Source organism: Salmo salar, chromosome 15, assembly GCF_965601325.2.
Source record: "Salmo salar chromosome 15, fSalSal1, whole genome shotgun sequence".
NCBI lineage: Eukaryota > Metazoa > Chordata > Actinopteri > Salmoniformes > Salmonidae > Salmo > Salmo salar.
This window is the reverse complement of record NC_138305.1, coordinates 77392900-77410408: the sequence shown is the minus strand read 5'-3', so window position 1 is coordinate 77410408 and position 17509 is coordinate 77392900. Positions and strand designations below refer to the sequence as shown.

General features: G+C 40.9%; 1 protein-coding gene across 1 annotated transcript; it reads left to right on the top strand.

Moving 5' to 3' along the window:
* The first annotated feature begins 646 nt into the window (after window positions 1-646).
* igf3 (insulin-like growth factor 3) lies at window positions 647-17255 on the top strand. The gene is made up of 4 exons (XM_014146080.3): window positions 647-1196; window positions 2710-2854; window positions 13544-13731; window positions 14774-17255. Exons 1-4 carry the CDS (start codon window positions 1140-1142, stop codon window positions 15029-15031), a joined length of 648 nt encoding a protein of 215 aa, XP_014001555.1. The 5' UTR covers window positions 647-1139; the 3' UTR covers window positions 15032-17255.
* Window positions 17256-17509: the final 254 nt, after the last annotated feature.

Here is a 17509-nt window from a genome sequence, read left to right as displayed (position 1 = left end):
ACGATCTGCATTTCCTCACCAGTAACATCTCTCCTGAACGCCACGTGCTATGTGTTCACTCTTACTCCCAGACAGTGTGCTGTAATGACGAACGTACAGTGTTGTCAGTTTACTATTTGGACGGTTGCCTATAAGGGCCATGGGTCGACGGTCATGACAGCAGTCAATGGGGTCGTAATTTTTTGGGCTGTTGTGTGACGGAGAATTTCCCTGGAAGTGTCTAAGTTCTGAGGAACCACATTTATATGTTACAATCCTCTGAGTTGCACAGTTTGACAGTAAAAAAGAAGACCTGGCTCGTCCCAAATGATAGCAGTGGTAAACATGTAATGTAAATCCATCTCTTTCTCTTGTAACACCAAATTTGGCCCTTGAGGCTGATTAAAAGCCTATTGGGCTTTTAATCAGCAAATTTAGACTTGGGATACCAAGGTCATGTTCGGTATGGCCCACTGAATCAAACTATTCTGTTTGGCAATGGGAAAATAGAACTTCAGGTAGTACCTTGTTTTCAAAGCATTTTCTCCTACTGAACATGGCCAGATGTGTGGACTCTGGCCAATTAACTAATAGAGTAAAATAAGACACGGGCTGGATTCAATCCATATCACCGAAAATCTGCATTAAAATGTGAAGGTAATTAACGATGTGGTGGGAATGCAGTCTCCGCGACCATGGGAACATTGCCTTTTAAAAGTGGATAGTGGATCTTCAGCGCTGCAAATTGAATAGAGCCAGCCCTTAGTGTCTAATACTTTTCTCTAATCAATCATAGTGTGCAAAGTAAAGGCTTACCTTGGCCTATACAGTGTAACAGGCTTTGTAAGCACTGGAGGTCATCCTGGGTTACAGTATTTTACAACCTGCAAAACATTTTCAATTATCCTGGTCCCAGATTTGATCTGATCTTGTTTGGCATGACAATGAGAGGCAGGAAGTTGGCATGATAGTACTTTTGATTTGGACACGATCCAATAGATTACACCCTTTCTCTTTCGGCCAGGGAGGATGCCTAGAATGGAGGGAGGGAGCTACTGAGCTACTGGTCCTTCCCCCTCTGGTTGTGAGTATAAGACTGCAGTTCCAAGGCCTTACTGCCTCTACGACTGGACAGAAAGACAGACAGACCGACCGACAAGATGCACTCCTCTGAGCCCTCACTACACTGGTCGTCTGCCAGAGGATGCACACTGAAGGTATGTACGGTCACCCAGGAGAACATTGAACTAATTCTGGAACAGTGGTTATTGACATTTATTTGTACTGTGAAGTTTTACCAGGAGGTTGGATTTGGAGATGGTCTATTGAGCATGCTTTAGTCCAGGAATAAATTCATGCTAATCTGTCCAAGAAACCGGCCCAAAGTAGAAGTTGCATCAAGCTATTGGTCCCTAGTGACAATGTATTTTCTTTACAGATATTAAAAACAGTTTTTAGTTTACAAACAGTATAATATGCATGCTCTTATGTGGAGTTATGTGGCTTTGCGGAAATTGAAATGTGATATTTTCACTACATAGCATTTAAATATCCACCTACATGGTGGCAAATTTAGGGATGCACAGTTTAGCAAGTTCACATGATGCATCTTTGGCTGTGTGGGATGCAGTGAAATATCTACCCAGTGGTTTTGAGGCTGCAAAGTGTTGTATTTGTCTGAGTGTCATGAGCTGGAGGCCCTTCACCTCCAGCTCATGACATTCCTATCAACAGACTGCACCATAAAAATATAATATATTTATGTTCTGCACTGCAACTCTCATTTGCCCAGTGGGTTCATTGTTGTTGTATTGCAATAATTACCTGCATGGACAATTTTGACATCAGTGCAGCTCAAAATTAGTAGGTGATTCTTGTCACCCTTAATAATGTACTTTCTATGAGCAATGTATACACTTCATTATGATGCCATATCTAATCTACATGCATATTTGCTGCTTTTTCTGCAAGGAAGAACTTGGTATTGAAGGAGCAATTATGTCCTCAGTTGTAAAGCATCAGAAGATTGGATGCAAAGTTGTCTACTTTTGGGTCCCTGAGATGTACATGGGAATGGAAGTGTACAGGTGAAATGTAGGCCTCAGTAGAAATGTAGCATCCTCCTTTCTACGGTATCTTTCTAGAGGGGAGGGCAGAGTAGCCTTGCCAGAGTGAAGGAGGAGGTGGTTGTATTTTAAGGCTGCTATCATCCATAATTCTATCCTAGCTGAATTATGAATCTTTATTTTGTAACTCGCTGTACTAAAACAAGCATCAAGGTTAATACGGGGTAACCGCTATGTGCTCTTTGCTTGATAAGGATACTTTTTGGGGGGAGTGTTTGTTCCCATGCGTTGGTTTGTAATAGCTGTTTTGATAGTGTGCATGGAGACTCTCCTCCTACTTTGTTGGTTGGATGTCTTTGTCTTGAATATTTATGAGTTTCCTTGCTTATCAACTAAATAGTAATCTATAATTACTAACTGCCAAGTGTTAAGCTTTATTACAGTGAAACTTATAACCAGCAAATAAATTATTATTTTTAGGTTTTATGCCACCTGTGGAAATGTATGATTACGCCAACACAAAAAAATGTTTTATCGTCAACTCAGGTTTTTGCATGTGTTAATCTGCTGGTGTTAATAATGTAGTGGCAGCTTGGACAAGACCGTTGTGCTCAGTCCGATGAGTGGTGCTAGATATTGATTATTACAGTGTATTCTTTCTTAGGTGCTATGTTGGCGGAGCGTTGGTGTGCTGTACTCCATATTGTGCCTTGCAGCTCTACCAGACCATGCAGAGTCAAGAGCACGCTGTGGATCTGAACTTGTTGCCCACCTAGAGTTTGTGTGCGGAGACCGTGGATTTTACAGAGGTAAGGTTCCCTGTTGTCACCTTTTGTGCTGCTACTTGCCATTTAATGTCCCGCTGTTTAGATGGTATGCTCCCTCTTTCTGTCAGAGAAACACCACATGGTCACTGAATTCCACTGCTGACACCAGTGTTACAACTCAATGCTCAGAAGAAAATGTATACTGGGACATTTCTTACAGGCAAATAGCCATTAATTTGAAGGGGGAAAAAAGTATCCCATGCTGAGACTTTAGCAGTATGACCAGACATACTATCCATAAGCCCTCTCACCTAATCACCTTTACCCTTATTCCACCAAGGCTACTTTCACAGCCTGATATCATGCTTCTTTCTCATCCAACAAGATGACAGAGTGCTAACAAGAACATTTTGCCTACATTAGAGCGATAGCCGTAGCTATAACAATAAATAATACAACTGATTATGTGCAATTTTATGTAAAGGGAAGTGTATTAAACAGGGAAGAAAAGCATAGAGAACTGCAGTAGGGGAGAGTGGGGTAAGTTGAGCCACGCTGGTTTCTAGGAAACCATACACAAAATGTATCATTTGACCAAATATTTAGGAAGGGGTCATCATTTTATGTAGTCTGTGAAGAAAGAAACCACATGGTCCAAAAAACATATTTTTACCAAGTCAAATGGATTTGTGTTAGGAGTTTCATGCTTGTATCTACACCAAAGTAAATAATTTTAAGATTGTTCTATACTTCAATATGAGGTCCTACACCTAGCAAGAAAGTGCATCCTACTGTAAACTGATCAAAAATATAAATGCAACATAGAACAATTTCAAAGAGTTTGCTGAGTTAGTTCATAAGGAAATCAGTCCATTTAAATTCATATGGACTTCACATCACTGGGCAGGGCGCAGCCATGGGTGGGCCTGGGAGGGCATTAGCCCACCACTTGGGAGCCAGGCTCACCCACTGGGGATCAGAATGATTTTTTCTTTATTGCAGACAGAAATAGTCTTCAGCGGGATGTGGATGTCCTGGGCTGGCGTGGTTACACGTGGTCTGTGGTTGTGAGGCCGGTTGGATTTACAGCCAAATTTTCTAAAACGATGGAGGCGGCTTATAGTTGATGATAAATTAACACTTAATTCTCTGGCAACAGCTCTGGTGGATATTCCTGCAGTCAGCATGCCAATTGTATGCTCCCTCAACTTGAGACATCTGTGGCGTTGTGACAAAACTGCACATTTAAAGTGGCCTATTGTCCCCAGCATAAGGTGCATCTGTGTAATGATCATGCTGTGATATGCCACACCTGTCAGATGGATAGATTTATCTTGAAAAATTATAAAATGCTCACTAACAGGGATGTAAACAAATTTGTGCTCAACATTTTAGAGAAATAAGCTTTTGGTGTATAGAGAAAATGTCTGTCTTATATTTCAGCTCATGAAACATGGTACCAACACTTTACATGTTGCATTTTATATTTTTGTTCAGTATAGCTGTGTGGGCTAATATAGTCAAAATGTTTGCTTGGGGTAAGTTGAGCTAATGGTTGAGCGAATTTAAGTGTTTTCTTCCCAGGCGTAATGCAAGCAAGGCATTAACACTTGGGTATGAGGTAACAACCGGGCCTGGCCTATGTTGTTAAAAACAAAAAGCACATAGTGTTGGAGATAAAGATATAGATGGTTTTAAAAGGGCAGTGGTAATATTTAATTCAACACAGAAATGTATATCCTGCTTAAGTTACCCTGGGTATGGGGTAAGTTGAGCCACGGGACAGGTTATGTTGTGCCAAAAGACCACTTTTGGACAAGCTATGTTTTCAAAACTGTGATGTTTTGGGCAGCAGGTAGCCTAGTGGTTAGTGTTGGACTAGTAACCGGAAGGTTGCAAGATCGAATCCCAGAGCTGACAAGGTAAAAATCTGTCGTTCTGCCCCTGAACAAGGCAGTTAACCGACTGTTTCTAGGCCGTCATTGAAAATAAGAATTTGTTCTTAACTGACTTGCCTAGTTAAATAAAGGTAAATAAAATAAATCTGATTATTTCCAGGTATACACAACATCCTGAAATATTCACTACTGTTCAAAAAGTTTGGGGTCACTTAGAAATCTCCTTGTTTTTGAAAGAAAAGCACATTTTCTGTCCATTAAAATAACATCAAATTTATCAGAAATACAGTGTAGACATTGTTAATGTTGTAAATGACTATTGTAGCTGGAAACCGCAGATCTTTTAATGGAATATCTTCATAGGTGTACAGAGGCCCATTATTGGCAACATCACTCCTGTGTTACAATGGCACGTTGTTAGCGAATCCAAGTTTATCATTTTCAAAGGCTAATTGATCATTAGAAAACCCTTTTGCTGAAAATTGTTGTCCTGATTAAAGAAGGAATAAAACAGGCCTTCTTTAGACTAGTTGAGTATCTGGAGCATCAGCATTTGTGGGTTCGATTACAGGCTCAAAATGGCCAAAAACAATTAACTTTCTTCTGAAATTCATCAGTCTATTCTTGTTCTGAGAAATGAATGCTATTCCATGCGAGAAAATGCCAAGAAACTGAAGATCTCGTACAACGCTGTGTACTACTCCCTTCATAGAACAGCGCAAACTGGCTCTAACCAGAATAGAAAGAGGAGTGGGAGGCCCCGGTGCACAAGTGAGCATAAGGAAAAGTACCTTAGATGTCAACAGTGAAGAGGCAACTCCGGGATGCTGGCCTTAAAAAGAAGAAAAAGCCAAATTTGCTTTTCTTTCAAAAACAAGGACATTTCTAAGTGACCTAAAACTTTTTAACGGTAGTGTATGTATATACTGAACTAAAATATAAACGCAACAATTAAAACAATTTTACTGAGTTCATAAAAGGAAATCAGTCCATTTAAATAAATTCATTAGGCCCTAACCTACGGATTTCACATGACTGGGCAGGGGTGCAGCCATGGGTGGGCCTTGGAGGGCAAGTAGGAGTTGCCACTACTCTGACATCAAGTAGGAGTTGCCACTACTCTGACATCAAGTAGGAGTTGCCACTACTCTGACATCAAGTAGGAGTTGCCACTACTCTGACATCAAGTAGGAGTTGCCACTACTCTGACATCAAGTAGGACTGGCCACTACTCTGACATCAAGTAGGAGTGGCCACTACTCTGACATCAAGTAGGAGTGGCCACTACTCTGACATCAAGTAGGAGTGGCCACTACTCTGACATCCAGTAGGAGTGGCCACTACTCTGACATCCAGTAGGAGTGGCCACTACTCTGACATCCAGTAGGAGTGGCCACTACTCTGACATCCAGTAGGAGTGGCCACTACTCTGACATCCAGTAGGAGTGGCCACTACTCTGACATCCAGTAGGAGTGGCCACTACTCTGACATCCAGTAGGAGTGGCCACTACTCTGACATCCAGTAGGAGTGGCCACTACTCTGACATCCAGTAGGAGTGGCCACTACTCTGACATCCAGTAGGAGTGGCCACTACTCTGACATCCAGTAGGAGTGGCCACTACTCTGACATCCAGTAGGAGTGGCCACTACTCTGACATCCAGTAGGAGTGGCCACTACTCTGACATCCAGTAGGAGTGGCCACTACTCTGACATCCAGTAGGAGTGGCCACTACTCTGACATCCAGTAGGAGTGGCCACTACTCTGACATCCAGTAGGAGTGGCCACTACTCTGACATCCAGTAGGAGTGGCCACTACTCTGACATCCAGTAGGAGTGGCCACTACTCTGACATCCAGTAGGAGTGGCCACTACTCTGACATCCAGTAGGAGTGGCCACTACTCTGACATCCAGTAGGAGTGGCCACTACTCTGACATCCAGTAGGAGTGGCCACTACTCTGACATCCAGTAGGAGTGGCCACTACTCTGACTATGACATCAAGTAGTAGGAGCCACTACGCTGACATCAAGTAGAAGGTGCCATCCACCCATTGCAGAGCCAGGGACAGCCAATCAGATTGAGTTTTTCCCCACAAAAGGGCTTTATTACAGACAGAGATACTACTCAGATTTCAAACATGGGACCAAAACTTTACATGTTGCGTTTTATATTTGTGTTCAGTGTAGATATCTTTGTTAGTATTCTTTCTATGTTTCCTTTGACAGAGTTATGCTGAATGTTAAAATGTCTCAATTTACCTCTCTCCCCTGTTATATAAAACAGGTTGAGAATTATAGCCTGTGGATGGAGGGAATTCTGTTTTTCAATATTTATTAGTTTATTTGGATCCCCACTTTTTTTAGCTTTTGCAGAAGCAGCAGCTACTCTTCCTGAGGTCCACAAAAAACAAAACATGAGAAGTAACAAAACACTGATAGACAAAGACATGCACACAAACGTAACATACTACTATGCAAACATCCATCTCTGTTGAGGGAGGAGCTGGTTTTTACATATTGTGTATATTTACTATTTCTGAACACATTTCCGTTTGTTGGCAATGTCAATTATTGAACATTTTCAAAATAACGTACTTTTATCGAGATAAATTCTGCTTTTATCTTCGCTAGCTGGACAGGCAAACGCAGCCCAGTACTAAACTGTAAACCAAACAAAATTCGTGTACTATCTCTGCAAGCACACGTTTTCCATTCACGTGATCCATACTTTTAGTAGTAGAAAGCGGGTTACAGCTAGAGAGATCTGTTTGACTCCTGTATGGTATTTTTTTATTTGTTTGTAATTTAGCTAACTAGTTATAGAAACGTGATGGCATCGCATCAGTGCAAGCTGTAAAATGACTCCCGACTTAGAACGCCGCAACCTTAGTAATGTAGCTAGCAAGTTACTATAAGTAGATCATTTCTAACTAGCAGCAGCAGATAACTTTATCACTAGCAAGCATGTCATTCTGGGACAAGGAGCGGTTTAGCTATGTTTATTCCAAGTAATAATTTAAAGCTGCAAAATCAATAGGACAAGTTGTGTAAAGCTAATATCATGGCAGGACCCACTAATTTTATTCATACTGACAAATAAGAAATGCTACATATCCCTTTCAATACTTGGAGTCGGTGATTGCAGAGCACCCTGCCTCAGACTGTCACACGGAACCCAAACCGGCTGCGCGTGTTTCTATCGTGCATACATTTACTTTGTCCCCATACACCAAACGCGATCACGACACGCAGGTTAAAATATCAAAACAAACTCTAAACCAATTACATTAATTTAGGGACAGGTCGAAAAGCATTAAACATGTATTGCAATTTAGCTAGTAAGCTTGCACTTGCTAGCTAATTTGTCCTATTTAGCTCTCCTCCTTCCAGGCTTTTTTATCATTTAACTTATATGGCGATTGGCATCTAAACTTTCATATGTTTACCACGACAACCGTCAACAGTTCGTCTTTCAAACCAATGAGGAGATGGGAGAGGCAGGACTTTCAGCAAGATCTGGGTCAGAAATAGAAAGGAGTTGGCATCGCAGACGCTTGTTTCTGCGCGCGAGCAGTGTGGGTGCAATAATTGAATAACATGGATTTCTAAATTTATTTTGCGACGCTCGCGCACGCACGCAACGTGTCCGGTCTGGTCAGCATGTTAAGATGTTCATTTTCTAGCTCACAAACTACATTCCTTTGCTGTGATGTTTTCTTCTATTCATTTTTGTCTCACGTGATCTGTTCAGCTTTCCTGTGTCATGCTCCCAGAGATTAACCGAGTGCTATTCACTAAGCATGGGTTGATTCACTCACATGTGAGGAGGCCCATCCTATTTAAATTTGAACTAGCCCTGATGTCACTATTTAGACGTTGAGACCAGGATTGCCAGGTATTGCTAAAATGTCTAGTCCAATGACCTCTGAAAACCCGCACACAAGGCCTGAAAACAAGCCCCCCCAAAAATGTTGCCGCAATTTATCCAATAAACCCTTTTTCCATAACTTAGAGAGCGAATTAAGGAATAATGATTAATCATTTTTAACGCCATAGGCTAAGAAAAAAAAGTGTTACCATCAAAATAACAATTCTTGCGAGTTTAATGTCGCAAGAAAACAGATAAATAACCTTATTAAACTCTCCAGATAATTTTCTATCAATGGATGTCGATTTAACTTGTTTTGACTGCAATGATTAAGCAATAGGGCCCAAGGAGGTGTGGTGTATGGCCAATATACCACGGTTAAGGGCTGTTTGTAGGACACAGCCCTTAGTCGTGGTATATTGGCCATATGCCACAAAGAACAGCCCTTAGCTGTGGTATATTGCCCCCCTGAGTTGCCTTATTGCTATTATAAACTGGTTACCAATGTAATTAGAACAGTATGTAGTTATGTAATTATAAACTGGGTGGTTCGACAGCCGTGGTATATCAGACCGTATACCACGGGTATGACAAACATTTCTTTTTACTTCTCTAATTACGTTGGTAACCAGTTTATACGTTGCGTCGTGCCTAAGAACAGCCCTTAGCCGTGGTATATTGTCCATATACCACACCTCCTCAGGCCTTATTCCTTAAATAAACCCTGTTTGTGAATGTGCATAACTACAGATATATCCGACAGGAGCGTTTGAGTGATGAAAAAAAACACTTAGACGAACTTCAAAAAACGAATGTTTTGCCAGATTTTAAGAATACGAAATGTTAAGAATTGCCTATTTGCGAGATTGACTTATTTCAATAGGCATAGGCTACTGACTAAATTCTGAGTTTAGAATTGCAATTCAATTTTGCCATGGTTTGCTGAGCTAGCCTATAGTCCCTGATAGGCCAATATGCCAACATCTAATTTCAGGGAAAAGTCCACAATGAAACTGGCATTAAAGGTGGCAAATTATACATTTGCATTAGAGCAGTGACCATGATCACAATTGATAACTTCCAATTTAATTAGGCCACACAAGCTCACAGAACGGGACCACTGATGCGCATAAAAATTCTGTCCTCGGTTGCAACACTCACTACTGAGTTCCAAACTGCCTCTGGAAGCAATGTCAGCACAATAACTGTTTGTTGGGAGCTTCATGAAATGGGTTTCCATGGCCGAGCAGTCGCACACAAGCCTAAGATCACCATGCGCATTGCCAAGTGTCGGCTGGAGTGGTGTAAAGCTCGCCGCCATTGGACTCTGGAGCAATGGAAATGCGTTCTCTAGAGTGATGAATCACGCTTCACCATCTGACAGTCCAACGGACAAATCTGGGTTTGGCAGATGCCAGGAGAACGCTATCTGTCCGAATGCGTAGTGCCAACTGTAAAGTTTGGTGGAGGAGGAATAATGGTCTGGGGCTGTTTTTCATGATTCGGGCTAGGCCCCTTAGATCCAGTGAAGGGAAATCTTAATTCTACAGCATACTATGACATTCAGACGATTCCGTGCATCGAGCTTTGTGTCAACAGTTTGGGGAAGGACCTTTCCTGTTTCAGCATGACAGTTCCCCCATGCACAAAGCGAGGTCCATACAGAAATGGTTTGTCGAGATCGGTGTGGAAGAACTTGACTGGCCTGCACAGAGCCCTGACCTCAACCCAATCAAACAACTTTGGGATGATTTGGAACGCCGACTGCGAGCCAGGCCTAATTGCCTAACATCAGTGCCCGACCTCACTAATGCTCTTGTAGCTGAATGGAAGCAAGTCCCTGCAGCAATATTCCAACATCTAGTGGAAAGCCTTCCCAGAATAGTGGAGACAGTTATAGCAGCAAAGGGGGGACCAACTCCATATTAATGTGCATGATTTTGGAATGAGATGTTGACGAGTAGGTGTCCACATACTTTTGGTCATGTTGTGTAGGTTGTAATATGGCTTTTTTTACTGGCTTGGCTTGGCTTCCGCAGTGATTTTTATCTATGCACCGCTACTGGACGTTTACAGATGGCTAGGCTAGTTTACTGTAACATTGGCAAGCTTTCAATAAGTTAGCTAAATGGCAGTGGGGGGGGAAAGTACACAATTTATCTTGAGTAAAAGTAAAGATATCTTTTTTTATAGAAAATGACACCTGTAAAAGTGAGTCACCCAGTACAATTATTTGTTTTTTTTATATACTCGAATCAAAAGTAAAAGTATAAATCATTTCACCTTCCTTATATTAAGCCAACCAGATGGCAAAAAAATGTATTTTTTCGTTGTTTATTTTTTTTACAGATAGCCGGGGGCACACTCCAACACTCAGACATAATTTACAAACTAAGTATTTGTGTTTAGTGAGTCAGATCAGAGGCCGTAGGGATGACCAGGGAAGTTATCTTGATAAGTGTGTGAATTGGACCGTTTTCCTGTCCTGCTAGTATTCGAAATGTAATGAGTACCTTTGGGTGTCATGGAAAATGTATGCCTGGACACAGCCCTTAGCCTTATTGCTATTATAAACTGGTTACCAATGTAATTAGAACAGTAAAAATAAATGTTTGTCATACCCTTGGTATACGGTCTGATATACCACGGCTGTCAGCCAATCAGCATTTAGGGCTTGAACCACTCAATTTATAATTACAAATACATACAAAAACATACTTTTTACTGTTCTAATTACGTTGGTAACCAGTGCATTTTCTTTATGATTTTGTCAAATATATAAAGTATAGATGGCCAAAAAAACGTACAATTGAAGTCGGAAGTTTACATATACCTTAGCCAAATGCATTTAAACTATTTTTCACAATTCCTGACATTTAATCCTAGTAAAAATGCCCTGTATTAGGTCAGTTAGGATCACCACTTTATTTTAAGAATGTGAAATGTCAGAATAATAGTGGCGAGTGATTTATTTCAACTTTTATTTCTTTCATCTCATTCCCAGTGGGTCAGAAGTTTACATACACTCAATTACTATTTGGTAACATTGTCTTTAAATTGTTTAACTTGGGTCAAACGTTTCGGGTAGCCTTCCACAAGCTTCCCAAAATAAGTTGGGTGAATTTTGGCCCATTCCTCCTGACAGAGCTGGTGTAACTGAGTCAGGTTTGTAGGCCTCCTTGCTCCACACACTTTTTCAGTTCTGCCCACAGGATTGAGGTCAGGGCTTTGTGATGGCCACTCCAATACCTTGACTTTGTTGTCCTTAAGCCATTTTGCCACAACTTTGGAAATATGCTTGGGGTCATTGTCCATTTTGAAGACCCATTTGCGACCAAGCTTTAACTTCCTGACTGATGTCTTGAGGTGTTGCTTCAATATATCCACATAATTTTCCTACCTCATGATGCCATCTTATTTTGTGAAGTGCACCAGTCCCTCCTGCAGCAAAGCACCCCCACGACATGATGCTGCCACCCCCGTGCTTCACGTTTGGGATGGTGTTCTTCGGCTTGCAAGCCTCCCCCTTTTTCCTCCAAACATAGTGATGGTTATTATGGACAAACAGTTCTTTTTTTGTTTCATTTCTCCAAAAAGTATGATATTTGTCCCCATGTGCAGTTACAAACTGTAGTCTGGCTTTTTTTATGGCGGTTTTGGAGCAGTGGTTTCTTCCTTGCTGAGCGGCCTTTCGGGTTATGTCGATATAGGAATCGTTTTATTGTGGATATAAATACTTTGTACGTGTTTCATCCAGCATCTTCACAAGGTCCTTTGCTGTTGTTCTGGGATTGATTTGCACTTTTCGCAACAAAGAACGTTAATCTCTAGGAGACAGAATGCGTCTCCTTCCTGAGCGGTATGACGGCTGCGTGGTCCCTTGATGTTTATACCTGTGTACTATTGTTTGTACAGATCAACGTGGTACCTTCAGGCGTTTTGAAATTGCTCCCAAGGATGAACCAGACTTGTGGAGGTCTACCATTTTTTTCTGAGGTCTTGGCTGATTTCTTTTGATTTTCCCATGATGTCAAGCAAAGAGGCACTGAGTTTGAAGGTAGGCCTTGAAATACTTCCATAGGTACACCTCCAATTGACTCAAATGATGTCAATTAGCCTATCAGAAGTTTCTTAAGCCATGACATCATTTTCTGCAATTTTCTAAGCTGTTTAAAGGCACAGTCAACTTAGTGTATGTAAACTTCTGACCCACTGGAATTGTGATACAGTGAATTACACGTTAAATAATCTGTCAAACAATTGTTGGAAAGATTACTTGTCATGCACAAAGTAGATGTCCTAACCGACTTGCTAAAACTATAAATTGTTAACAAGAAATGTGTGGAGTGGTTGAAAAACAAGTTTTGATGACTTCAACCTAAGTGTATGTAAACTTTCGACTTCAACTGTAAGTACTTTTTTTAAATATTTGTAATTAAAAGTACTTCATGCTACTGCTAATTGGTCAATGAAGTTAGTATTTCATATGATCAAGACCATTCGTATTGTATGCTACATATTTCAGGTGCACTCAAACAGATATTTATCTTATTTGTCTTTGGGAGCTAATGTTAGTTCCTCTTAACACATTGACAGCAGATCACAATTTCATGGTAGGCTGTGTTTAAATTTTAGATAGAAGCTGGTCATTGGCTGCCTTCATCACGAGGGGTATATACGAGAGTTCTGATTGGTTCCAAGTTTAGCAGTTTGCGCATTTGCCTGAGCAGACAGTTGAAATATACGTTTTCTGGGGAAATTTGCAAGAATTGAATGAAGGTGCCAACAAACTTATAATAATATTTAATTGTCATATACAAAAAAACAGCTGCTCCCTCGACGTATATCGATCAACTTCCTGATTTTTCAGTTTCAGCCCCCCACCTGCTAGATGTGTATGCAACTCTTCAAGACAGCGCAGTGTTTCACGATCTGATCCAAATACTTTTTTTCTTGTTACAGCACCGAACGGACTTCGATCCACCCGAGGGAATGGTCCTCGCCTCAGAGGGAATGGGACTCGGATGAGAGGGAAGGGAATTGTGGAGCAGTGTTGCTTAAAGGCCTGCGACCTGCAGCATTTGGAGAGCTACTGCGCAAAGCCAAAGCGGACCCGACGTCACGCTCCCCTCACGTCTCAGCAAGTTATGGTAAGAGACCTCACTTGGGTATCAACCAGTGGCGGATTTAGGTATAGGCGGCATCTTGCACGGGGCGCCCGCACAAAAAAGTAGTAATGGTGTCATTTGCGCGATCGGTTTTCTATCGCTCATTTGCACATCACGTCAATGATATCATGTCACCGTGTGGGACTGTGGGTCAATTAACCTTGTCGGAGTGGGCGCCCTGATTGTAGTTTGTGAGCTAGGCAGGCTACTGCCTGAAAGGTCTCCCACTCAGAAGTACGAGATGGAGAGGGGGACAGGGGTAGTTTGACCTCAGGTCTCCCCACTGGAAGCCCGAGGAAGCGGTGGAATCTTTCAAATAGCGCACGTGTTACTTTGTACAGTACTAATGCAATTAGTAAAATCAGTCACACTACGAAATGCTACCAAATAAACCACAATTCATTCATAATACTGTGAATATATAGTTTCACAGACACATTATTGACTTTTTTGTTGTTGTGCGAAATTGTTATAAAAGAAAAATATAAAACCAGTCTGCACACCACCAAGGTGAATTGGTTTAGTCTTGACTCTTGGTTGACAGTGTTGGGGCATGGGTAATGTATTGATGCTCCAGTGGCAAATCATCACAAATTTGTTTCTATTTGTCTTTGTTACTACTTTTTGATATTTATGAGTCTTATTTATGTATAGATTTTTATTTGTGATGTTCCAAATGTCTGAATAAAAATGAGTTAGTGCAGAATGGTGCTCTTTTTTTGGGGGCGTTGTTTCCTGAGGGGGGGGGGGGGGGGGGGTTCGCCCAGGGTGCCATACAAGCTAGAACCGCCACTGGTATCAGTCCCATAGAAATGTTAAAAGTCAACCTCATTCTAAAGCCTTGGAATTGGTGTTTGAAAAGTTGAACACATCCAACCATCCGTCTAACACATCCATAAAGTTTAACACATGCACACACATACTAGAGGGGACAGCACATCCACAGGGTGTGGCTACTATTTGAAACTAGTAGCTCCCTCAATCTTGAATTTAAAACAACCTGTATTTACTTTGTCATTTCTAGGAGGAGCAATTTCAGACTGTTTTTCGGAGGAGAATAATGAACCACTGGAAACTTGAGTCAAGTCATGATGAACAGAGGCAGACCCACAGTGTGCATCATCAAAATAAAGTGCATTATGTACACCAGAGACCTCAAAGGGTTAGTGCTGAGGGGAACACAGCAAAAACACCAGACAAGGATTCCCTCAGACTCAAGAAATCCCTTCAAAGCAGCAGCAGCAACAACAACACGGCCATTGTGATCTTTGACCTTTTTTGAGTCCAGTATTTCAACAAACTGAGATGAACAGTCTGAACTCGGCACAAAATATCTCTGATCTTTTTATTCTTGGCTGTGCGACTGACAAGTCAATCCAGTACACCCAATGCACTTTAAAACACTAGGCAGAGGAACTAAGAAAAAAATACAATGATCTAGTTCTGCTTTGTCATGTTATAAATTAAACATTGATATTTTGGGTATATACTAAATTATGCGTAAGTTGCAGGACTTGTCCTGGAATCGTTCTGTACCCCTGATGTTCTTTAGCAGCATGCCAAATAGTGTACATTTGTTTCGATTCTTCTTGCATTCTAACAATAGCACAATTATGTGAATGCATTATAAATAAAGGGGAAGAAGTTATCAAAAATAATTTGCATTCCAGAAGTAAAAAGTATTTACAATAAAATTGTGGTATCATACCTAGAATAATTCAACCCAATCGGTAATTACAATATATAGTTCCTTATGAAAGAAGCAAGTAATTCACAGGTTATTATGACAATTTCACCATGTAAGCCAAATAGCCCCATAACATCAAAGATCTACCACCATATTTGACAGTAGGTATAGGGTTATTTTCTGCTCATGCGTTCTCATTTCGACAATAAACCCACCACTATTTTCATGTCATCTGACCAAAGCACTGGTTCCAATCCAAGTGCCGTTTAGCATGCGCCAGGCGTTTCCATTTGTTGTATGATGTGAAAATAGAACTCTTTGGCCACACACACCAGTGGTGGGTTTGACATGTATGAGAATCAATGAGCATAAAATAACCCCATACCTACTGTCAAATATGTTGGTGGATCCTTGATGTTTTGGGGCCATTTTGCTTCCACTGGTCCCGGGGCTCAACGGCATCATGAACTTTACCCAGGACATTTTTGCCAAAAACCTGGTTGCCTCTGCCAGGAGGCTGAAACTTGGCTGCAAATGGATCTTCCAGCAAGACCATGACCCCAAGCACACATCAAAATCCACAGAGAAATGGTTAATTGGCTGCAAAATCAACAATGGCCATCTCATTCTCTGGACTTGAAGAGTACAGTATATAAGCACAGATGAATATCAAGGATCTGGAAGGATTGGTCCAAGATCCCTCCCAATGTGTTCTCCAATCTCAAACTAGATAAGGCTCAGTGTCATTATCCTCGCAAGGTGCGGTATTGAAAACGGTATTGTCAATTTTTACATTTTAGTCATTTAGCAGACACTCTTATCCAGAGCAACTTACAGTAGTGAATGCATACATTTCATACATTTGTTTTTTTGTACTGGTCACCCGTGGGAATTGAACCCACAACCCTGGCGTTGCACACACCATGCTGGCGTTGCACACACCATGCTCTACCAACTGAGCCACAGGGAAGACCCCTAACTTTGAGAAACATAAGTATTACTTGTTAAACAAAGTCTTTCTCTGGACAATTGTATTATAAAATAATGTAAATGTACAATATACAGTAGCTCAGTATTTAAATTATTTATTTTATACAATCATTTTTGCTCATCTTTTAAGGGTGTCAATCATTTCAGACCCCACTATATGTCAAATTAAAGCACTACCATTATATTTCATATGCATATAACTTATTTTGTATTGATAACCTCACTTTATACTATTATCACCACTGCAAACAGCAGCACTGGGTTCCAATTTAAACAGCAGCAGTACACTTGATTTGCATTTTACCTGTATTTTGTCTCACCATGTCTTTATCTTTGAATATGAATCGTATGTGCCTTATGTTCAGGCCCCTTCGGTGACTTGATGACTTACTATAATTATTTACTGTTGCCATGCCTCAGGCCAGGGCTAATGTTTATGAATGGAGACAATCTTTTTAAAACTATTTATTACAATGTATCTGCTTTAAAGCCAAAGTGTTTATTGGATGAATGAAGAGAACCATTATGCTGCTATGTATTTGAATGCTTATTTTTTTGTTACTTTTTTTACACCCCTTTTTCTCCCCAATTCTGTGGTTTCCAATTGGTAGTTAGTATTGTCTCATCGCTGCAACTCCCGTACAGACTCGGGAGAGGCGAAGGTCGAGAGCCGTGCGTCCTCCAAAACAACCCATCCAAGCCGCATTTGAGTGCTTGACGTATACAAAAAGTGTAGATTGCAATTTGTTCAATGCTTCTTGTTTTGTACTTTGACTACGTTGGAAGTGTTCACAATATTTGATGTAATACAATGTATGCCACCACCTGACTTCTGGCTATTTGTGTCTTGTCATTTAAGTCCTATTTGATATAATTTGCCATAGGCTAGTACAATTCACAAGTTGCCACAATAACTACATTCATTATTAATCTTTCCATTACCTTCCTCTTGTCTGAAGGCTGCGCATGGCAGCAAACTGTAATTTGCTACAGTCAAGAGCCCGACCCCCAGTAGAACTCCATTGTACCATAACTCCAAATGTTACTTTGAGACAATTAGAATATCATCTTTGCAAGAAGCAT

Coding starts and splice junctions, on each gene's coding strand:
- igf3 (XM_014146080.3), top strand. CDS start 1,140: ATGCACTCCTCTGAGCCCTCACTACACTGGTCGTCTGCCAGAGGATGC. Junction 1,197..2,709: donor CCAGAGGATGCACACTGAAG/GTATGTACGGTC, acceptor ATTCTTTCTTAG/GTGCTATGTTGGCGGAGCGT. Junction 2,855..13,543: donor AGACCGTGGATTTTACAGAG/GTAAGGTTCCCT, acceptor TTCTTGTTACAG/CACCGAACGGACTTCGATCC.